Source organism: Drosophila willistoni (assembly GCF_018902025.1).
Source record: "Drosophila willistoni isolate 14030-0811.24 chromosome XR unlocalized genomic scaffold, UCI_dwil_1.1 Seg144, whole genome shotgun sequence".
NCBI classification, from domain to species: domain Eukaryota; kingdom Metazoa; phylum Arthropoda; class Insecta; order Diptera; family Drosophilidae; genus Drosophila; species Drosophila willistoni.
Window position 1 is genome coordinate 6,015,661 of NW_025814057.1, and position 24,891 is coordinate 6,040,551.

The 24,891-nt window shown below is 33.5% G+C and overlaps 1 protein-coding gene across 2 annotated transcripts; it reads right to left on the reverse strand.

Moving 5' to 3' along the window:
* Positions 1-126: 126 nt before the first annotated feature.
* LOC6639364 (facilitated trehalose transporter Tret1) lies at positions 127-23,244 on the reverse strand. 2 transcript variants are annotated; one of them, XM_023179567.2, is made up of 5 exons: positions 23,132-23,244; positions 12,056-12,098; positions 1,799-2,422; positions 1,062-1,313; positions 127-961 (listed from the first exon to the last, which is right to left on the reverse strand). In XM_023179567.2, exons 3-5 carry the CDS (start codon positions 2,390-2,392, stop codon positions 395-397), a joined length of 1,413 nt encoding a protein of 470 aa, XP_023035335.1. In that variant the 5' UTR covers positions 2,393-2,422; positions 12,056-12,098; positions 23,132-23,244; the 3' UTR covers positions 127-394. The 2 variants fall into 2 exon arrangements, with proteins under 2 accessions (XP_023035335.1, XP_002062105.2); XM_002062069.4 differs by lacking the exons at positions 12,056-12,098; positions 23,132-23,244 and adding an exon at positions 7,611-7,777.
* Between the last annotated feature and the right edge of the window lie 1,647 nt (positions 23,245-24,891).

The following is a 24,891-nucleotide window of genomic DNA, read 5'->3' on the forward strand; positions in this document are numbered from 1 at the left end:
CCAGATCTAAATGTGAATCGTCCAAATAGTTTACATTTCCCTTACATTGCTGTTTTGTCTTTTCAATGGCTGATGTGTTTTTCTTTTGTTTTTAATATTTTGTTTTTTTTTTTTTGACCTTCAGTCTTCGCTCTTACTTGCCTATTTTGCTTCTTTCTTCTAACCGAAAAAACACATTAAATTCTATATATATAATATGTAAAAACACAAATTCATAAAGTTTTTTAAACAATTAAACAAAAAAAAAAAAAAGATATATAAAAGAAAACCGAACGGAACTTTCTGACTTGCACTTAAACATAAATCGACATAAATTTTTAACAGCAAGTTAAACAGAGTTCTTCAAAATTCTGTTGAGTTTTTTTTGAAGGATTTCTTTCTTTTTTGTTTTCATTTAATTCTTGTTGACAATTTGCTGCTCTGTTGATCTATTGCCAGCCAATTCGGCTTGAATCTCGTTCAAGCTCTTGCCCTTGGTCTCGGGGACAGCGAAGAAGACAAAGAAGACGCCAATTACGGTGAGGCCGGCAAAGAGCCAGAAAGTGCCACCAGCTCCCAGACTATCGTTCAGATTGGTAAATGTCTTGGTCACAATAAAGGCCAACACCCAGTTGGTTGTGCCCGCAATCGAACCGGCGAATCCCTTAATATCGGTGGCAAACAGTTCACCCATCATCAGCCAGGGCACCGGGCCATAACCAATCGAGAACATAATAATGAAGACACACAAGCTGGCCACCGGCAACCAAGTGATGCTCTCCACACTGTCCTCATCCTGATCCTTCAAATAGAAATAAACACCAATAGCCGTGGTCGACAGAGCCATAACAATTCCCGAGGCCAATAGAAGAATACGACGTCCGAGTTTATCCACCACCAAAGTGGAGACGAAGGTGGCAACCACTTGCATAACACCGACCAAAATTGTGGACATGCCAGAGCTTATGCCAGTGTTGGCATCCTACAAAAAAAAAAAAAAACAAACGTAAAAAAATTAATCAAACGTACTCGTTATCAATTAAGTTCTACTTAATTCGTTTCGTTTCGATATATGTACATACCTCGAAAATCTTCTTGGAATAGAAAATGACAGCATTAATGCCGCAAACTTGCTGGAAGAACATAAGACCCAGACTGATGGCCAAAGCTTTGCGTGTTACAGGACGGTTCAGGGCGGACAAAACATTCACTTTATTCTCACGTATCTGGCGATCGGTCTCATGCAATTCCTCCAATTCGGCGGCATAATCATATTGTTGGCCACGCAGCCATTGAATGGACTGGACAGCGCTTTCCGAACGATTCTTGGAGACCTGAAATTTGTTGACAAGCAATTAATATTGTTCGCTTATCTTCAAATGAAGGGATTATATCTAGTCAGAGGCGTGTAAAGGATCCAAAAACTCAAAAAGCTTCAAATGAATGGTGACAAGGACATGCAAAATAATGCAAATGAGAACCTCATTTGTATCCTTCGTGACTAACTGTGACCAAAAGGGTGCCAAAAAAAAACTTGTGACAAAACTAAATTGAAATCGCAAATTTCTGTGTTGTAAACAATTTGAACAATAATAGTGACTAATTCATGGCAAACGTATAACAATTTTACTCTAGGTTTATGGGATCAATATGGGGGGGGAAACTGATATGATTATCATATAAATGGTTTTCCAAAACAGGATTATTGTCTTTTTTGATAAGCCTACAATAAATAGTGATGGTGATAAATGAAAGTTATCTAAAAACAGTGAGAGATGAAATGAAAGTTAAACCTAGATGCATTTTAAGAGAAACTTACCAAATAGGTGGGAGATTCCGGCATAAAGAAGAATATGACACCAAATATGATTGGCAAAACGCCGCAGACCACGCTCATGTAGAAGACATCCAAACCGGCTCCAATGGCATAGACAAACAGAATACCCAGGGTGATCATCAATTGAAAGAAACTGCCAAGGGTGCCACGGATTTCCTTTTGGGCTATCTCACCCGTATACATGGGAGCTGTCACACAGAAGGCACCGCCAGCGATACCCAGAATAAAACGTGACGAATACATCATGGCCAGATTCTTGGCCCAAATGAGTAGACCCCAACCCAATAGGAAGGGCAGGACAAGGAATAACATTGTCCATTTACGTCCAATCATATTGATGAGAAAGCCAATGGGTATGCAGACACAGGCCGCACCCAAAGTCATGGCCGAGCTGACCCATGAGAATTGATCATCGTTGACGGGAAATGCATAATCGGGATTATCAACGATTTCCGTTTGAGCCGGCGATGTCCAACCGAGGAGTGTACCGCAGGCAAAGGCTCCGCCAGCTGCTGCCAAGGCGGCAACATATTGCGGAAATGTCCTGGATCTATTTTCGGTCGATGTATGCACCATATTGCCAAGTAGATTCTCCTGATCCTGATCCTGTGAACAAACAGTAAAACCAAAACAATCACAATCAAACCGAGAGCCAAATTGAAGATGTATGTTAGGTAATGTTCGACTAACTAAATTGGACTGTTCTCTGTGTACGTATTATCAAAATCGAATCGCATCGAATCGCATAGCACCCGAACCCCAAAATCGCTAAAGCCGTGATAATGATTTTCCGGGTGTTGGGCGATTAGGAGTTTTATTGCATACCCCGATAAGTATGCTCGCATACTAAATATTTTGAATGCCCCTTAACATTCTTTGCCCCTAGCATCGGGGACCGTGCTATCGACCCGAACAACAAGTTTGTCAAGTGGTTCTCATTAGGCCGAACTTTAAAAAAAAAAAAAAAAAAAAATAAATATGTATTCATAATACCATTTCATACATATGTCAGGAAAAGTACTTAAGACCCCCCCTAACACACACTCACACACACACACACATTGGGTGTGTGTTTTTTTGATAACAGCACGGAAATACCATATTCGCGTGCCTTTATAATATAGATTGGCCCTTGGGTTGGCTACCAACTTAACTAGCTTGTACTTAAATAATAGTTAAGGGGGGGTTGGGAGCTGCCTAATTGATAAACTTAAGTAGGTATTAACTACCAATTTATATGGGTATAAGTTGAGTACACATTTTTGTGTGTTTTATGCTTCTATTTCTTATTTTTTCCATTGATGAAGTATTTGCCACTACTATAAAAAAAAAACACTTTTCGATTCGTTGGGGATAAGATAAGAGTTAAGAAAAGATTATCAATCGGAAATTGGACTGATATTTAAAGCATATATATAGGTATATGTACATATATCTTATGTCAGTATAGTCAGACAAAATTTGAATAATTTTCCTAATTGCCGACTGGCGCCACATCAATCTTCATTTATTTTCCAACTGATTAGACATTTCTTTCCATTTCTTTGTCTGAATGAAATTTAAGTCCCCCAAGTGTATCGTCCTTACATATATGTATGTATGTATTTATATATAATCAGACCCATTTAGCTACTTCATTTTATCTACATAGTTTAGTATACACCATATAGTTAAGGCAATCATAAATATCACCTTGATACCAAAACATCATGGTCATAATATTTGGTTGAGACTTTCATAGATAAGATGACCAACCAAGCGACCAAGCGACCAAATGACCGACCGAATCGACCATAAAAGCTCTTTAAGTTTTCAACCAACAAATTTGGTGGCCAAAAGTTATTGGCAAGAGCTTTTTTTTTTTTTGTTGCTTTGTTTTGTTTGTTTACCATATGGTTTATCTGGTTTTACAAAGGGGCCATAGACATGGTATCTGATTTATGGTATTATTTTAGGGGGCCCGTGTGCTTTTACTACTACGTTAAAGTTCAATACCCTCAATGAGGAAAGAAAACCATGACCTATGTCAATATTCTACAGATCATTCATAAGTTTTCAATTGCCCATTAAAGTTGAGATGCAAAAAAAAAGGACGAGATATAATCCTGCTGAATCTGAAACAAGCCAAACAAGTTCTTTGAACATTTTTGCCACACCTTGTGGACAATTTTCCCACATTTTCATCTGACTTGGGTATCTTTATCTTTCTGTTGTCCAATCTATGTAAGTAAGTGGGCATGTAAGGCGCCCACTCATAGAATGCCAAAGTCATTTTTCAATCAAATCAACGGCCAAACGACTAGCCCCCATGGCCCCCCCCCCACGCGCTCATGTCAGACATGGACGACCAGTGCAAAATAGAGAAAATGCGAATCACTTCCGCCCATGGCTGGAAGAAGAAAATGAAACACATAAAAAGGCAAATGCATGCCGAGAGTTGAGCTAAATGCAATAAGTGTATATATGTAGATGCATAAGAAAGAAACCAGAAACGCCCACATAAAAATATCTATACAGACAGAGACAGAGACAGAGAGAGAGAAAGAGATTGCTTTACTGACGAGGTCGGGACACACCTCTCAAACAGAAAGGAACCCCGACTACAGACTACAGACATTAAAGTCGCCAGTGAAATCGATATCACAAAATATCTGTGTATGTTTTTGTTTCTCTCTCAGATTCTGTGGCTAATGTGGTCAATGTTGTGGGTCTAAATATAGACTCTTAACGTGTTGGCAGTTAAAAGGAACCTTGTTGAGTGGGCACAACCCACAATCAACCCACCATTATACACCACCAATGGTTCACTCCCATCCCTTTCCCTCTCCCCATCCCTATTATGCATCGTTTTGCTGCGTGTCATCCTATCCTAGACAAGGCGTCCAAGTTCGTTTCAATGTCAAGCTAAAACGCAACAGTGCCCCCTATAAATATGACTCCTGCTCAAGAGTAAGTATATACTATTTTAGTATGTGGTCAATTATATAGATTTCCCATTTGAATACTAAAAATAAAAGGGGGAAAAAAAAGAAAAACTGGTTCTAGTTTTCCTCTGTCATTACTTTAAGCTAACTCGAGTGGTGTTTCTCCCTAGTGGTTAATATTAACATTAAATTTTATTTAACCCATAAACAATTTGCATATTAACTAGTTATACATTTATGTAAATATTCATTCAGTAAAACATTCTTTGAATTATTCTTACTTCATTCTTGGTAATCGTAAAATTTAATCATTGGAAAGTACTCATTCTAAATTCCCAGCATTTTTTATTTTACTGGATTTAAGTAAAATTAAATCTGATTATTAAGAATGAATTAGATATTTTATATTTTATTCTTATTTGCCTTTTGTCGGGAAATCAGGGTTAGCAGTCAGAGGCAGTAGTTTCTGGCAATTAATTTTTAGCGATTTTTGTCTTCTTAGACTTAAATTATATGCAATAGACGATCCGGAATCTAGTGCTGGTCCATGAATATACTCAAGACAGTTGACAAAAGGAAGAATAGTACATACTACCGATCACCGACTGTCAACACCCTCTACAAAGGGACATCTTTTCGGACTGACATAGAGTAATCAAGAATACCCAAAACCCTAGTCTAAAATACCCTAATCCTGGAATGTTCTTCTTAAGTTCGATTCGTGATGTTGGTGTCTTTTTCTCACTGATGGAGCAAAACTGAAAGATAAGTCCATCGGGGACAGTCAGAAAGGGATCAACACTTCGTTCGCCCACTCAAAGGAACGAAGGATGAAATTCCTTAGCATGCCAAAATGTAAAAGACCTGACTATTCATTTAGGGGATGAAAATGAATATATATATTTTTAAATATCGAACTAAGGAATGTTTTAGATATTTATATGTGTGAAAGTCTTTGTGTGCATCAAGAAAAAGCCTAAAAGAAGGCAAACAAAAATGTTTTAAAAAACTATATAAAATTGCAAAAAATGCGAAATCAAACAAAAAAATCGCAAAATTCAAATGTTTATCCAATTTTAAGTTGCGACATCTTATTCGACAGGAAAATAAATTTACTATCTTTTGGTATATCACAATATTAAGTTGTCCATATAAAATGAGTATTAAAAAACGTCAACAAAGTGCAAGTATAAAAAATTAAGCAAAAAAACAAAATAAAAACTAATTTTAAAATTCGCTCATTTGTCGTCTTTAGTCCAAGACAGTGTTAAAATGGAAATATAGAAAAGTTTATAAAAAAAGTGAAGTTATGTTATTTTAATTTAAGTTTAAGTTAAAACTTTCAAGTTATGATTAAACATAAACAAAATGGTTTAAAAAAATAAGTTTTGAAAATGTTTTATAGTTTTTCTTAGTTTGTCTTGTTAAAAGCCTTAAGTTTAACTAAGCTATTTAGACCTTCTTTAACTAAATCCCTTTTTTGTGTGTAAGTAAGAGACAAGAAAAAGGCTTCGCCTATTCGTTTCCCTATGGTTTCCTCTGTCTAATAAGAGCTAAGCTGTTTATAAAGAAAGTTATGGGAGAATTTTGTGGCTCTGACTCCCAAAAGTATTCTTTGGAAAGCTTTTAACAAAAACTGATCTTTTGTTATGTAGATCAATGAAGTTGGTATTTGCTTTATAAATGGATCTACTCTACATACATTATAAACTCATGATTATTATAAAATCGAATAATAATAATGCGTCATGCTGTGTGCATTATGTGGAACGGTTTTTTGGTATTAATTTTATTGTGATGACGACTTTCGTGAATTTTATAATGAAATAGAGAACCAAATTAGCCTAGTACTCGCACAGCAGTACGCCCCTTATTTGTACAAAAAATGGTCTTATCTCATATATTTATTTGTTATATACCTACAAATATATTTGGTTTTTGTTTTATGTGGTAGTTAATGATTAATATGCACAGTCTGTGGTATATAAGAAAAAAGACTTGTTGGGGGCTGTTACTGTATATTGTGACCTTGCCCAAAATGTTGTTGCTTGTACGGAACGAAAATAGAAAGTTTCTACATAGTAGCAATTGGGTGGGTGGCGACTAAATTGGGCGGTAGGTGGAAGGGGGGCCTGGTTGTCCCACCCCCTGGCTTCGAAACTCATTAGCTGATAAGCTATACGATCTAATTATTGCTACCGTTTGTGTGTTGTGCTTGGAGCGGAAATGTTATAATCAAAAATCAGAAGAATTCTGTTCTCTTTGCTCATTTATCTGTTGACATTTAGAAGTGGCCAAGCGAAACGTTTAAATATTATCGTCTTCAAAATTTGCTATTCAAATTTTTGTTTTTTTTTTTTGGGATTTTGTGAAAACTTTAATTAGTTAGTTTATGATCAAATAACATTTGCATAAACTGGAAAGGGAAAGTTTAATCGTATTGACACACAAAACGTAATATGAGTTCAATATTATGTATTTTGGGCATTTGCCATTTCCCCCACGTCTTTTTTTTCAGTTAGGTAAAGAGTTTTTTTGTGGTCTTTTTTTTTATGGTAGTTAAGATATTTTTACTTATTTGCTTTGGCAAAACAACGCATATCGAGCATACAAAAATGATTTCGCACTGCGCTAATTGGTTTCGACTTCTTTTTTAGGGTGAGTGGGGGAAAGGGGGCGAAAGGGGCAACACTTTTGGTATAATTTCTGTCTCTGTCAAGGTCAAAAAAGCAAAAACTAAAGTTACCAACACCATTAACATAAGAAAAGAAAAAACAATAAAGTAATAGAAAAGAAAACAAACTCATATCGTGCTTTACATGTGGAAGAGATGATGATGTTGAGGTTCCATTCGTTTTCACAATCTTTACCGCTTGCCTGGAACCATATTTGGCACCATTTTCGGCAGCCTCCAGCAGGTGGGAACTCTCCTCGGTATTCTGGCCGGGTTTTCTGTCATCGTTGGCCCGGTTGCCGCTGCCTCCGCCTCCTCCATCGCCACCGCCGCTGGAATTACTTGATGATGCCGTCGACATTCTGATTATGCGTTAATTCTTTTTCGTAGATATGTTTAATCCTTTTTAGTATCGTTTATTTTTTTTCTGTCTTTTTGCCGTCACTGCGTGCGCTTTTCTAACTTTCTTTCTTTTCTTTTTTCTGCTTCTTTCTTTTGATTGAATAATATGCAATGTCCTTTAGCTTGAAGGTTTGTCCTTTAACAAAAAATATTTTTGTACATCGACCACCCACGTAGCATAGAATACTTTTAGGCGCATGCGCAATTCGGAATTAACATGTTGCTGCCCAAAAAAAATAAAAACACCAACAACAACAATAACATCAACTACACACACAAACACTCACACACACACACAATTTCTATAACTTCATGTAAAGTAAAGAAATATGTTTTCAAAAAATAATGACAAATTGGGATATGTTGAGCAAAAGTTTTTTCGTTTTGTGGAATCACACGATTTTGATTTTCGTATATATATCTTTTGGTTATTCCGTTCGATCCGCACGCAATGAATGGTGGCTAGCAAATGGCGCGCCAAATAATGAACAAAAAGGCCTCCGCCGGGGCTCTGGATGCGGTGGTCTCCTCGCCTTTTCCTCTCCGCTCTCTCATGCTCTCTTCCACACACACACACATGCTCTCGCTGGCTCTTTTTCTCTGCCTATCCCTCTCTCTCTCTCCTCTCTATGGGTGTGTGTGTGTCTTTTCTCGATTCTCATTCCCGGCGAGAACTGGTCTGACAACAACAACAACAACAACAACAAACGTGGGCAGCAGCGGTAGCGGTAACGGACGCCTCTATTCTGTCTCTGCCATTGGGGTGGCCGACGACGCTGGAGAGGCTATTGACTTGCAGCAGAGTCTTTCAAGTAAACTTAAACTGGAATTGGAATTGGTAAAGCGCCTTCGCTTTGATTTCGCTTCTTTTTCCATACACATTCATACATATGTACATATATCGTTCTGCTTCAGTTCGTCGGATGTATCCATCCGTCTGTCCATTATGTCCAGTCCGGCCTTGATTGCATGGTCCATGGCATTTAGAATGCATTTTATGTGCATGTGCATGTGTATGTATATTAGCCAAAGGAGCAGGAAATGATTCTCAATTTAACTAGTTTGGGCTTTAGGTGTTAATAATAGCTTTAAATTGTCTCTCAATTGAAATTGCATCGTCAACTGAACTTATCGAACTTCAATTGATCAGCTAGAATTGATTTAATGTCGAGGTTAACCATATCGACCATATCGATAATAGTTTGTTTAAATCAACAACATTTTAAAACTTTTCAAAAAATTGAGACATGTTTTTTAAACACATCTACATATTTCATTAGGAAATTTACTTTTCAAATTGTTTTGGGCTAAGAAAAAGTTCAATAAAAGGATAAATAATATTTTAAAAACCATTTAGGTGATTATTTTTGTTTTTTTCTTTAAACATTTTTCTATATATTATAAGTATTATAATAAAAAAACGAAAATAGTCTATATTAACTAAAGGTAGAAAGTTTTTCAATATCATAGCTATGAATATTTTATCTTATGACGATATATATAATCATGTATTTCTTAGATTATATCTAACGATATAATTATGTATTCCATAGATTATATCTTAGGATATATCGGCATTATTATTGTATTATTTTAGAACTATTAAAATAACTTTATAGTGTTTAAAAAACAGAAAACTCCATTCTTTAACTATAAAATTCTAAAATAACCGTAAAAAACTATAAAAAAAACCTGAGAATCTCTGATTAATTTCATTTGAAAGAAATGTCTTCGCAAACTTTAAACTTATCGGTAATTCGAATTATTTTAAAAATTAGATCAATTATTTTTTTTCAATTTATTTGTCAAAGACTTGCGACACATTATAAACATATTATTATTATTATTAAACAAGAAATTTAATAAAGTTAAGTGCATAACTTACTCTACAATTAAATTTCAAATATCTAACTACGCATGGAATATAATATACATATAACTTGTCGATCTGTTTGTATAATTTTTGAAAAGTTTATGCCATTTCAAGAACATTTTCTAAAATGAAGGAAATCTCTAACTAATTAGTTCCTACATAAACTGAATTTCAAATTAATCCATAGACATTGAAAATAAGGAAATTACAATTTTCTCTCAAATTGCGTATTCCAAACATGATATAGATGTGCCATATATAGTGTGTGTTTGTGCGTGTGTTATATACTTGATACATCAATCAATTATATTTCCAAATGCGTACACAGATTATTTGTATGTAGAAAAAAACAACAACAAAAAACAAAAAGTGCACCTTCCGATATTTACTTAGCATGTGCATCAGTCTTTACGTGTACGTTTCATTTCCATTTCCATTTCCATTTCCATTTACTTTACTTAAAGTACCCCGAGAGTCATTTCCCTCTTTAGGTATATACATACATACAAATACATGTATGTACATACATACATGCATATATATATAGTCATTTCTCTAGGCATTCATTATCCATAGGTACGTTCAATAGATCACGTTTGTTTTTCTAACATGTGGAAAAACTAAGCATAATAGATTGTTGTTTTTTTTGTTGTTCTCTGTTTGCGGTAATGAATGAAATAAGATTGTCAATGTGTGTGTTTGTGTGTGTTGAACAAGTAAAGAAAGATGACTAAACAATATTGAGATCAGATATGACAACCGATATATAGGTCAGATAAAAACAAGTTCAATTTTGTTAGCAAGCAGAGAAAAAAATTCTCACAAAGAAAGCGAAAAAATTTGAATATACTCTTTAAGTTGATTGGATTTGAATCAATTTCTTTGAGATCTTTATGTCAATAGTTAACATTAAACAATGGCATACATTTGGGGGGAGGTGGTAAAATTACGAAATAGCCATAATAAAGATAGTCTTACGCACTTTAAGGCCTTTGACATTTGGGAGATACATACATACACAGGTATAAACTTTATCGCCGATGTTGACAATGACGTGTCCTCTTTGCTTCCTTACCATTCCTTTGCCATCGTGACGCAAGCGAATGTAAAGTGCGTGGGTCAGGATTAAGTGTCGAGAACATGAAATACAACCAAACATTTGGCATGCCTCATGCTGGGAACAGGAGCACAGAGCGCCTAAAAGCATGCTTACCTGCATGTAGATTGTGTATACACACGCAATGCGCGAAGTGTCTCTCTACCTTGCTCTCTCTCTCACTCGCTCTCTCTCTCTCTCTCTCTGTCTATCAGTCTAACGTTTGTGTTTTGAATGTGTTTGTATGTGTGTGTTTAATTACTCAACCAAGTTAAAAGCACAAAAGGTCTTAACCCAAGACCTTACCAAAAATAAAAAAGCTGACATTGGCCCCATCAAGTTATATAAACAGCTCATTAACGCTTCGAAAGTTGACTTAGTCTTTTTCACTAAACTATGACGACAACAAAATGTATATGTATGTGTTATGTAAATGCATGCATTAGCATACCTACAAACACACTTAGACAGAAAGTGTATCTAATACATTTCGAGGCGTGCGCGTGACGTCACAGAAGCCAAGCCCCAAAACATTTGGCCAATCGGCTAAACGCGCTGAACGTGCCCCCCACTTATACATACATACATATGTATGTATCTATACACACACACAGTGTGACAGTGTATGTTTTGTGTATGTATCTGTAGTTATACATTTTAACTTGCTAAGTTTGTTGTTTTATTTTGCTGTTGCCCCACCGTAAATCACGCGATTTCTCTGTACAGTTCAAGTGCAAAGCGCTATGAACAAAAATATTTTTGCTCTATTTTTCTTGAATATTTTCGGTTCTTTTGCTGAACCGGCATTAACATTTGTTCTCTTCATGTCTATGACCTACATTTGAACTTGTCAGAGGCCAGAAAAACCAACAAAACCAAAACCAAAATGAAAATGAAAATGTTCAACTGATGCAAAGACTTGTTTCGATTTTGAAATTCCAGAGGAAATCGATAAGGCGTCCTCCACAAAATAGGCTGAAGGTGAATGTGTGTTTCCAACCATCCATTCAATCACCCAGCTAGCCACCCAACCACCCACCCACTGACCCACCCACCCACACACTGAATAAGCGCCAATTGAAATGCCGAAATATAAAGCTAGCCACATGAAATTGCACACAGAGAATGTCCTCAACATGTTTTTTTCTCATTTTTCTTTTTGTAATTAAAATCTTAAGCAATAAATTGTATTTAAATTATCATAAAAATGTATTTTCTGATCTTAAATATATATATATATATATAATAAATTTATTGTATATATACTTACACTTGAAGTTCACAAAATTGACAAAGGAATGATTTTTGGTTGCCTGCAAATACAAAAAAGAAAACCGAAAACAATATAATTATAATAATTTATTTATTTTGCATTTCATTTAAAAGAAGAAGAAGCCTGTAAACAATTAAAACAATTATTTAAAAGTTCATTGGTTTTGTTTATATTTTTATTCTCATTATACTCTTTGCAGAGGGTATACATAATAAAATTAGTTAGTCTGTCTGTTTTTTATTCAAAATAGTTTTTTCTGTTTTAGAGCTATTTCATTTGTATTAAAGTTTTTTGCTAAGGAAAACAATACATTTATCAAAATCGGTTGAATCAGACCACTATAACATATAGAAATCGGCTAAAAAACTCGAGCAGGTTAATTTTTTGTAAAAGAAACATTAAAACATAATACTTTGAATGTCGAATTAGATTTTCTGATATTTTTTCAAATTCGTAACGGACAAAAAGCTTTCTGTGAGGTTAAAAGCTTTTTTGCGTTAACAGTTTGAAAAGCTCAGATGCCTTTTGAGAGTACGTGACTCTCAAACTGTAAGCGTGGAGAAAACAAAAACAAAATGATATTAGTAAATATTTAGACAACATTTTGTCGAATTGAATAGCAAAAATGGGCTTATCAGTCGTACAAAAATTTCTATTTCTAACTTAACTAGGTATAGCAGCAGGGGGGGCAGGGGGCGGGCAGGGAGACCGACATGTTTGAGTAATCTAGTAATTTGGCTTTTTCAATAATCTCATGGGTGTTTATTATATGAAAAGTGAAATTAGTTCTAGTTAATTTAAATTCTTTTGCCTGTTATTTTCACAAAGTCCAAAGTCATAAAGTGACAATTGGTGTTAAATTAACTATATAGTACTTTGATCTGAAATTTGAAAATCTCATTTATAACTAGGAGCTTTGATTGTAAATAAAAACTATTGAATGATTTGTATAAATATATATGCATAAAACATTAATAATATACATATTATACGCAATTTCCAGAGTCCCAAGTTCAAGTTTAATGTTTGTCTAAAATAAAAATAAACTTTGTATTTTTTCATTACAGAAAGTAAACAAAATAAAAATGCTGATAGTGAAACATTGTTTTTAATCATTTAAACAATTTAACGCATTGAAAAGAGCTTTAAGTTCATGTGAACTAAGAGAATTTTGAAATGTAACGTTTTTTAATGGTGAATTCAAAATGTAACGGACTTTATGCCCTTGCATTGCTTTGGAGAGGGGTGGCAACTACTTGACGAAGTGTCATTTTGCCCCTTCCCAAGGGGGTGGCAACTCCTTGCCAAAGCTCAAGCTGGCCACACTTGCGCAGTCAGCAGGACCCAAAAGAATGAAAAAGCAAAAGTTTCGTGTGTAATAAAAATTGTGTCTATATTTGTTTCAATTCCACAATACAGTTAAGATTCATTTAAACCAAAAGTTAGCTCAAGTCAAGTGTTATCTTTAGACATGTCATAAAACGAAAATTTATTGCCAAAAACAAAAAAAACCAAAGAAAAATAAAACAATGTTGAAAGATTTCACATGTATTGAGTGCTGTCAGTTGAATGAAATGCGCATTCTGTTTGTCCTAGACAAATCCATGGAGGGTCCGTCAACCCCCGCCGACACCCCTACCAGACCGATTCTACCACCCGCATTATATGAGGCTTATCACCAGAAAAACGTACCGCTTATCACCCCCGCCGGGTGAGTGTTATGTCATTTCACTTGTATTTATTGACAAATCGTTTTATGGCTCTATAGATTTCCATATCTAACTCTGATATGGTTTAAACATACTCCATTTTCTCGATTATTTATATGCATGCGAAAAACGTTTATCAAGTGCATTATTGACCACAATATCCAACAAAAAAAAACAAAAATATCCAAAAATTTCGACAGATCTATAAATATACCCACATTAACATTTTGATTGACAGCTAATATATGTATATATAAGTATATATATATAGATACACTTCAACATGAATACATCAAGTCAAGTGATAAATATGACAGAATAACATAAAAAAAAGGAACTTAATCGGAAGGGAAACTCATAGACGCACAACACACACTCACACTCACACTCACACCCACACACACACACACACACACACTCAAATCCCAAATTTTAAGTACAAGTTGGTACTACAAATAAAATGCCACACGCAATGCCGCATTGCCGGCACTTAACTAGAGATTTCCTTATTAAATTCACTAAAAATACAACACAACCAAAAAAAAAAAAAAAAAAAAAAAAAAAAATGAAAATTATATATATCTATAGTATATACGTTTCTCATGTCTGGAATTCTTCGGCGTTTAAAGAGCATTTACCTAGCCGGGGGAATTTATTAGAGTCAATTGAGCACACTTTACTTTTATTAAAAGAAATCTTTATAACACTCACATTCGAGATAAAAACTAAAATATACATATACCTAGCACAAAAGTTCTGATTAGTTAGAAATATACATACATAAGTGTTTTATATTTAGTATGTACATCTGTTTAAACTTGTCAATTAGTCACATATCTTTGAACAAAATCTTGTGTCATTACAGTAGTTGGTTTAGATAATTCTTAAGAATTACAATGGGCTAAAACTAATTATATGACATTAAATTGATTAAGTTTTTTAAAACAAAACCTTCTAAGGTAGCAGAAAGGTTTTCTAATAATACAGTGTTACTTAATGATATAACAAAAAACTTGGAAATAAACTTCCTTAACAAAAAAGTAAGAACAGAAAGCAACTGTTTCATATAATCGATATAGAAACCTCAGAAAGTGAGTTAAATTTCTCTTTACTTTAATTTTAGAGATCACACTTTTCCAACTTTCGCATAGTTAAATAATCAAAGTGCCTAAGGGTAAGTTCCTCCACCCTTAGCCTGTACTTCAGTCAAAGTTTGAAAGCAATTGGAATACTTTTATTAAACATGTACTTTGATAACTTACCAAATTCTTATAAAACTTTTGATTATGTTTTGATGGAATCTTTTTAAAACGTTTCCGAATTTTTAAAATGTATATATTCCAATACATAGTTGGGAAAAATTCATAAATTTGTATAGCTTATCAACAGATAATGAATCAGTTTGCAGTGGCTTTGAGCCGGTTTAATCTGCTTTTCGTAATATTTAGCACGCGATCTTTCAAATAAAGTCTTTCGTTTACTCTACTTTTCACTTGAAGCTTACTAACAAAACTAATTTACCGATTGTTTTAGAATATAAACATTTACTATATAAGTATATATACAAAGGCTACTTTGTGGCTACTAATTGAATTAAATACTTTGAACCGAACCGAAGTTTTGATGGTCGTTAATCAACCATGAAAGTCTTAGCAACTCTTGGTCAATGGGCTTTATTATTTTGTAATTATCAATACCTACTCATGATCAAGTTCAAAGTCTGCTAAAAAAAAAATTAATGTGAAATCTACAATATGGATTATTTATTGATTCAAAGATAGACAGAGAGAGAGAGATGCGACGAGCCTTAAAGAGAAGGTCGAGCTACTTGTCGTTGATCATTTGTCGAAAAAATATCAAAATGCCACCCGCTTTTGGTCTACGGTGACTGACATTGGCAGCGTCCGGACAGCATCGCATCAGATTTGTGGAGAGTTCATCATGGGGTTATCAAGACGTACCTATAAGCCCAGTATATGGCGAGAGGCCCGTCGTTTGTCTGAGATTTCAATTAATACTATAGACACTTGTTTTCATTTCATTTTATTTTTTTTTTGCCATAATTTGCTATCATTTTAGATTTTGTTGCTTTCTATAACTGCTGTACGCCTATTGATTGGGAAATCTACCGATCTCATAATTACGTTCAAAGTACATATGTATAAATATGTATATATATAGATTCCAAGTGCATCATGCGATAAGTTGTACGGTAGCCGCAACTGATAAGCTAAAACTTTTCCAAGAAACACATTACATTTAATTGTCGGCACATGTATTTTATTAGATTTTTCCTGCATAATTAATATAGTGAGTTGAGTTTACGTTTGTTTTTTTTTTTTTTTTTAGACGATGGTGATTAGTACGGGATCCGCGAACCCTAGCATGTGGTAGGGTTCTCCCTTATCAGGGCAGTTTATTGACTTGACAAGTGGCCTCCCCATGATTTTGCAAATATGTACCATCAAATGTTCATGTGTGACTATCACTAAGGGAGGCCATAATGTGTATGTGTATATACTTTGTTCTCTATGTGCTTTATATTAAGAGCTAAATAGTGTACTTCAATGGACTACTTCAGCTTTGAACTTGTGCCATTTATAGGACACTTGAATCGAGTGCCCTAATTGATAGATTACATACTGTGTGTATAAATATATATAAACTGATTAGGACATACTATTGCTTTGTACGTTGACTTAAACGATCCTTGATGATATGAGTCAAGACCAGATATATTAATAATGTGACTCTTAGCCAACTCTCATAAAGATATAAAGTCTTTATGATTTGATATATTATTCATATTCTTTTATTTACTTCAGATTCTGGCCATAAAGCTTTCTCTACCTACAAGAAGAGATATGACTTTCTGCTTTATAGTCTCTATATGATTTGTAGAATCGATTCAAGTCTTAAATGTCTTGTTTTGCGTTTGTAATTTTCCTAGAAAAACTATTCCATGCCATTGATGATCCTCCCCCCCAAACTATTCCGTTTATCAATCTTATCATGCTATCTGCTTTATGGTTTGTTGTTCAATAAATGGTTATTAATTTTGTTGTTTAACCAAGTTATCATTGTGGGTAATCATTTCTATACACTAGAGGGCCATAACTACTAAAGTGACATAATTCAGATCCTATATATTTTGACCTAAATTACAGGGTGAAAAGCCTAAGAGATCAAAGTCACTATCTAATTAGACAAGAATATAGAAAATCATTCAATAATAAGTTCGTCTATTCCCTAGTAATGTCTCTAATCTACTAAGTCCTTTAAATAGTTCTAATCTTGAAAAGTTTACAGAGTTTAAATTGTGCTAAAGTACTAAATGACGATACTTTAATAGTAAACATTTGCCATTTCGTTTAACTGTCAAACAAATTAAGTTGAAAATGGAAATAAATTGCTTAAGCAATTGCTTGTAGCCAAATTATATAGTAAGCATGTGTGATTATCATTATGTACGCTCTATTGGGCTGCTCTAGCTTTATTGTAAGGCAAATTTGAATGGCTTTGGGCGTGGTCATTTGCACTTTCATTAGTCATGTGTTTTGCAAGGGATGACTCAAAATATACATATAAAATATAAAATAAGTAGGAATATAAAATCAACAAATGGTCTGGCAACTAACAAGGGATGTCACTTCGATTCCCAGACAATTAGGGTTGAAATTTGGCCTTCTTCTCTAACCTCACAAAACCTAACATAACCTTACTTAATCTAACATAACCTAAGATTAACTAACTCATTGTGAAGTTATCTGTCCTAAGGAATTTGGCTAAGTTTAATAACCAATCCCGATTAAAGCTAACCTTGGAAACACATCACCCAAACACTATTCAGGGTGTGAAATTTAGTGACCAATTATAAATGCCACACATATTCATTCATAAAAAAAAACATTGCTCTTATTTGGTTGAGTTTTGAATGAATGATAAGAAATTTTCATAGACCACCCAGTCGGAATCCTAAGGCCACAGCTGTGAATTTTCGAAAACAACAAAAGATTGGAGTACTTTTTTTTTTTGCCTGCTTTTGCCCTCACAATGAACTTTGTCGATAAGAATACACACGATTTCCGCAATCAACAAATTGAACCTACTTATATATAAGTATATGTATATACATATATAAATTTATATATACACATATATGTATATAAATAATTTATCTGATTTTAAAACATTTCCGACACCTTTCCAAATTGCATTACACATCGTGTTAATTAGAACAAATGTTTTGCGTTTCTAAATAAATTATTTGTTAAGAGAGAGAGAGAGTTGAGAGTCGAGAAAACAATAAAAATAAATAAAACTCAGAAAAAAAACAAGTTTTACGGACGTTGTAATGAAGCAATTCCGTTATGTGACTCCAGAAGGTGGAATTTATTTACGGGTGAAAACAGATGTGAACAAGTATAAATAAACCCAAAAAGAAAGAAAAAACTGAATATCATTTTCTGTGTTTTTTTTTCTGTACTTAAAGTTTCATTAGTTGAAATTAAACTCAAAGGACTGGAAAATTTATAGTTTCGATTGAATTAACCTATATAGAAACAGAAGTACATTCTACTAGTTTAAGAATAGTTTACGAATATTTAGATCATTATACAAAGGGGTTGAATTATAAATCGAGATTTAGTTGTAACACAGATTAGGATAAGCACAGATTAGATAGAAGTTGGAGAATTATAGAATATGTTTTACTTTCTATACTTTTTATACCTCAACTGTATATAATTTGATCTCCAAATTGACATTTCTAAATATTCAGTTCATAACCTTTTCTACTGTGATATGAACAGACATTTAATTAATTCTCTTGATATAATAATTCAACGAACTTTTCTTAATAATTTGGCATGACATTTTGTGTAACGGAAAGCTTCACATTTGATTGCTGCACTCGCCAAAATGTTAAATACTTAATGATTAATTTCCGTTAAGATAATTGCAATATATATAAATACAATAGGTGAACTTAATGCCATCAACGTCACTGGCAGGCAGGTGACAAAATCCGTTGACCAGAGGCAATCCCACTATGGTGAACAAGGTCGGAATAGCTGCTTATTATGCCCACAGAGTAACACGAAATGAGGAAAGACCCAAACAGTTCGGAGAGAGAATCAGGAATTCCTCCAACCAAATCATCATCATCATCATTTTGGCCACGTGACTTTATTGTAATACAAAACGATATATGTAACTAAATATGTACACAAGTGAGTGACTATTATGTTCACACTTGACACGAGTTAAACGGAACACAATAGCTTAGAAAACAAAAAAACAACTAGAAAGTTGTTGTAAATTCGACATTTTAATGCCTTGTAAATGGTCATTCATAAATAAGTAATCGTAAAAGTTAATACTCCACACGTGAGTTAATTAGCACCAAAAACACAAAAAAACATTAATTTTGAGTTCAAGCAACTTGATGATTTTGAACCGATTTGAAACGCATTTAAGCCAAATAAACCAGTTCAACGTGTTATGGCCTTATGCCACTAAAACAAAAGCATCCCAAATTGCACTTAAAAGACAAAAAACCAAATAATAATAATTGTAATAAAAGTAATGATTCGATTTGAATGAATAAAGGTAAATCCAGTTAGATAATGGTATTTCCAATACTCTTTTCGAGTTCTTACATATCCCATCATAGGTTTGAGAGTCATTGGAAAGTACATCAAATTGACTAACTTGTAGTTTTTTCAAAAAACAAATCAATGGAAATGAAATTTTTCCCAGTCGTAAGAGCTTTTTTTTATAAAAAACCACAAAATTTCCCTAAAAAAAAGCATATTTATAACTTAATTAGTTCAACAAATCGGTGGACAGCTGTGATCGAGCAGTATATAGAATCTATATATTAGCTTCTCTTAATGTTTTTTAACAAACTTGAATACAAAATCAATATACCCATATTAGCAATATCAAAAAAGGAAGATATCATCAATGAATCTATTAAATCAAAGGGGCTTGGCTATTTCTAAAGTCAATGAATTACTCAAAAATATTTATATGTATATGTATATATGTGTATATATATTCTGGTTCATGGTACATATGCACTAATTTATGGCATGTACATACGTATGGTTAGAAAATTCTAAAAATATTTCTATATATTGACATTTTCATGTAGCACAGTTTTTCCCTAGTTTTTCCTATTACTCTATGTCTTTGGAACTTTTTCCTTTCCAATTTGCGTGGGTATCAACTGTGTGGAAAAAAGAAATTTGCTTACTTTTGGACGTCATAGAAATTCTTTTTGTAGTTACGAAAATAAAAAGAAAACTGAACTTGATATTGAAATGGCAACAACAACAACAACAAAAATAAAAGGGGGAAAAACTTAGGTACATAGAACTTTTCAATTTCACTTTTTAATGGACAATTTTTGTGTGTCCTTGTGTTAGTTTTATTGATTAAAAGCCAATTAAGTTAACAAATTCAATCATATTTCCAATGCACAATCAGTCAAAAATTTGTTTACATAAACGCCCACACCCCCCACCACCATGCCCCGCCCCAACCTGCTGTGTGTCTATCATTTGCATAGTGCACACGTGATGTCAGCATTTTGCCCCGTTAGTTATTGTTTCTTTCTGTCTTTCTAGTTTCCACAAATGCAAATTAAACTAGGCGGGTGGTGGGACTAGAGCAAAAACAAGGTGGGTAAGGGGGCTGGGCAGAATGGAGGTGATAAGTAATAGGGAAAAATTGTTTTCATCATTAGTAGACGATTTTCTCGTTGATTAAGGAAAACAAAAACAAAAAAAATCCCCTCCCATTTCCAGTTGTGTTCTAGTCGTTTAGATAGTTGCACTTGACTTAAAGTTAATTATATAGATTTATCCCATTCAATTTAGTTTCAAGAGGGGGAGGGGAATCTTTAAAGTACTTTCGCATGACCGATTAAACGAATTAACTAGCTATATAAGCTTGAAATACTTTTCAGAAATTTTTCTTTTGATTTACACCGAATTGTTGGTCTACCAGCTTAAGTGCACGTAAGCCTTCATTCATTACTATGTATTTGAGTGGTTATCGCCGCCTATCAAACTATACAAAACTTATCAATTTGATCTACAAAGAAAATAAATCAATTTTTTTATTTGATACGCATCGATAAAAGGCAACAAAACGTGATTGTTGCTGCTAAATCCCCCCACATTCAATGTAGGAGTTTAAGAGTTTTGGTTGAGTTGAACGTGTTTTGACATATCATTAGAATCTTGGGCTATATAAAACGGGGGATTTCCGCCTCCTACTACATACAAATTCTGGAGAATTGGGGAATATATATAGGTATATATCTATCTGTTGGCAGTTCCCACATTGTTATTAAAGTGAGCGCATTATTTTGCATTTGTTTTTGTGTTTTTGTCAAGTCAAAAAACACACAGAGAAAACTGTTTACAGTCTTCCATGTCAAATCATGTTGTTTATGAATCAACGCCGACAATGGGCACGTTCCAGTGTCTCTGTCTCTTTAGTCTACATATATAATATAGATTATTACATTTATACTTATTAGTAAGTAACTACAAAAACAAACGCTCAGGTCAGCACAATCGAGTTTCAATGCAAACATGCAGAGAACAGAACCTTTGGGTGGGTTAGTTCAGCGTGTTAAAGCATGTTAAAGCAAGCAAGTAACTTAATTAATCATTGTGATAACAGAATATGGCAACAATAATAATATCATGCACTTTTCATGTCTTCTTCTTGGAGCATTGCATTAATGGAATTGCAAAATAATAATAACTTTCTGTTAACCAAATCTCTCCCGCCACATGTGGGTAGTCGATAAGGGCTTGGAATTTCTATCTCTATCTCTATTATCTATAGCGAAATGAAAGTTCTTAGCAAATTGACTAAGGACTTGAAAAACACACAAAACTTTCAGTTTCGAATTGACTTCAATCTATCTTTGTGTATTTGCGTATTAAAATTCTCATCGAATTAGCCACAAATGAAAGTGCTAATATGTTTTCAAGTTTATTTTCCTCTTTTTTGTTGGGGATTTGCATTTTGAAGCTTTGACGTCAAAAAAAAAAAAACCGAAAAAAATTAAATGTTTTGACTTATTTATTTTGTGTACCCTATAACCAATTTGACATAGCTAAAGGGTATACTGAGATGGTGAAACCGATATAGAATAGATAATATATGATTTTAAAACAACTTATACTAGAAGCATTTATTAAATGATTAATTCTACAGATCTAATTTTAAATTGATTCAAATTTCATTTAAAAAACCTTTGGATTTGAAATATTTTTGATATCTTATGTGTGTGAGTAAAATAAATAGAAAACTTAATATCAACTAAAGACTATATTTTGTCTGTTTTATATTCTAAATTTATATATATTTACTTATATCTTTTGAAATATTTGACAAATTTTAGATTTCTAAAAAAAAAGTTTAAAGCTGATTCGCAAATTGAAAAATTTCACTTGATATCAACTGAAAACTGGCTCTAGAATTATATATATCTTGTTGGATATTGAAGAAATTTTAGATTTCTTGAGAAAAGACTAAACCTAAGAGTAAATAAAGAAAAATCATGATCATTTTAACCAAAATCTGGTAATAAATTTTTATAAGCATATTTTTCAGATATTTTCAGAAATTTGAGATTTCTTCAATAAAAGTCAAAAAGATTAAACATTTTAAAAAAAGTTCAAATTATTATTCGAATTTTTTCCTAGCTGTTTTTAGATTTCTTAGATTCAGAATTATTTACTTGTTGTGATGAAATTGAATTAGCATGTGTATAATTTTTTATATTTTATTAAATCTACAAAAATTAAAAATTTTGCCAATTTTGTAGATTTAGTCTTTGGTTTTTTAGTTTTATATGAAATTTGTTTAAAGGATATGTATTAAGTCTATTATTATTATTTATGAAGAAAAAAAATTATTTATTTTGTTAAACTTGAAAAATTACACACACACAAACACACTGACACACGCACACACTGACACGGCATTTCTTTTAGCAACAAAAAGTTATTTACAATCTAGTTAAAGTATTTTCTTTTATTTTTTTTTAGTTTAAGATGCTTTTATCTCTCTGCTTCCGTTCACAAACAAAAAAGGAAAATGTTATCAATTTTTTTTTCGCACATTTTCTTTTTTTAAAATTCTTTTTCTATTCTAATATATATGTATTTTTTTTTTTTTTTGGTATTTCCTTTAATTTATCACTTTTGACTAGCTAGATCTTGTGACCACTATAATGAGTGAATATCTATATATATATGTATTTATATATATGTATCTGCGTATATAATGCTTGTCAAACTGTACTCGACTATATAGCCGGTGAAATTTCACTTACCTCAAAGGAGATGATAGAGAGAGAGAGAGATGAAAGGGAATCGAATAACAACAGTTAGGTCTCCTTTTTGTTTCTCTTCTTCTGATGCTCCTCCTCCTTCTTCTTATTGTTGTTGTTGTTGTAAACGAATTTTACAACACCAAAAAACAAAAACACTTGCAGCACTCTCAAAAAAAGCAGACAAAATTACAGTGCAATTTGTTCTTTTTGTCCCTTCTTCGTGGTAGACGACAGCGATATACGACACATATAAAACATATAAAAAAACATCTATATGATGAACATGTATGGGGGAAAAATCAGTTTTTTTGGACGCCTGATTTGATATACATATATAAATATATATATAGGGAGGTATTCCTTTTTGGATTTAGGTAGCGCGCGCGACGAATTCGCAAAACCGACTGATATCGTTGATATGGACGGGCCTCCGTTGTTGAGTAAGTAGCTCGACAGAATTTCACGCTGGCAGCGGCAGAGCAGCAGAAAAGTAACGCACACCCATACACACACACACACACAGACAGACAGACGTAGATGGGGGCAGAGCAGAGCAGAACTCGGAACACACAGAGAGACCCCAAAGCAGAGGGCGGCATAGGCAGATGTCGTTTGTTTGTTGTTGTTGGTACTTGTCATTTTATTGTTGTTGTTGTTGTTGCTGTTCCTGCCTTAGTATGGGAATTTGACGCTATGTTTGTTTTTTTCTATTTTATAATTCCCCGTTTTTTTTTTCCAAGAACGCGCATTAAATCAAATAAACCGAACTAGGGTTTGATCTAAGCTCTGACGTCACAGCCTTTTACGGGCAGCGACGCTTTTGCTTTATTTCGTCACTAGGCAGAGCAAAAGGATGCTGCTGACTCTGCTGACTGTGTCTATGTGTGTGTGTGTGTGTGTGTGTGTGCTTTACGTCTGGCATTGTCCTTGACAAAGGACGCGCAGCTATTTCTATATGTGCGCAATTTCATTTCTGCTTATGCAAGAAACGTAAGCTCTGTATGTCCTCTCAGCAGCCTTTGAGGTCGTCCTTTTTAGTATGATTTCATGAATGCCTCAGGTTGATTGCACCTGGATGGCATCAGCCAAAAACAAATTTCGTTTCCTTTGCATTGTTTAGCTTCTTCCTAGTTTCAATTCAATGTGCTGAATATAAATTTTAATATAAATATAGAAAAGCATAAGAATGATGATTTGAATTAAAAAATTAAGCATTAAAGAATCAAAAACGTTTTATTTTTAAAATCTTGGCAATTAAAAACAATGTTTGAATAAGATTTCTTGGCATTAACACCTAAAATACCTAAAAACTTAGATCACGTCAATCACATTGGGTGAGAAAATGTTCAAAATTCTTACAAATTGGTTTAAGATCCAGCAGATTTTTAACTAAGTAATTGTAGAACATACTATATTATGTTAGGATGTATCCCAATAGCCTTTTAGAGATTCCAAATCCTTTTTTTTTTAAAGAAAGACTCATGTAAATACAAAGCAATATTTTTAAAATCATTTATGCCATTATTCATTATTTTATTCGAGTGAATAGAAATTTAAATATAATAAATATTAAGAATATATCATGTTTAAGATTAAACATCGTGTTCATCTGAAATGGCTTCACCAAATCAGATGCCCCAAGAAATATACAAAACGAAACCAAAACATAACACAAAAATAAGTCATAAAGATTCATATGACAATTATTGCTTAAAACCAAACAAAACATTCATCCACACTCTGTGGAAAACGCTGAGCAT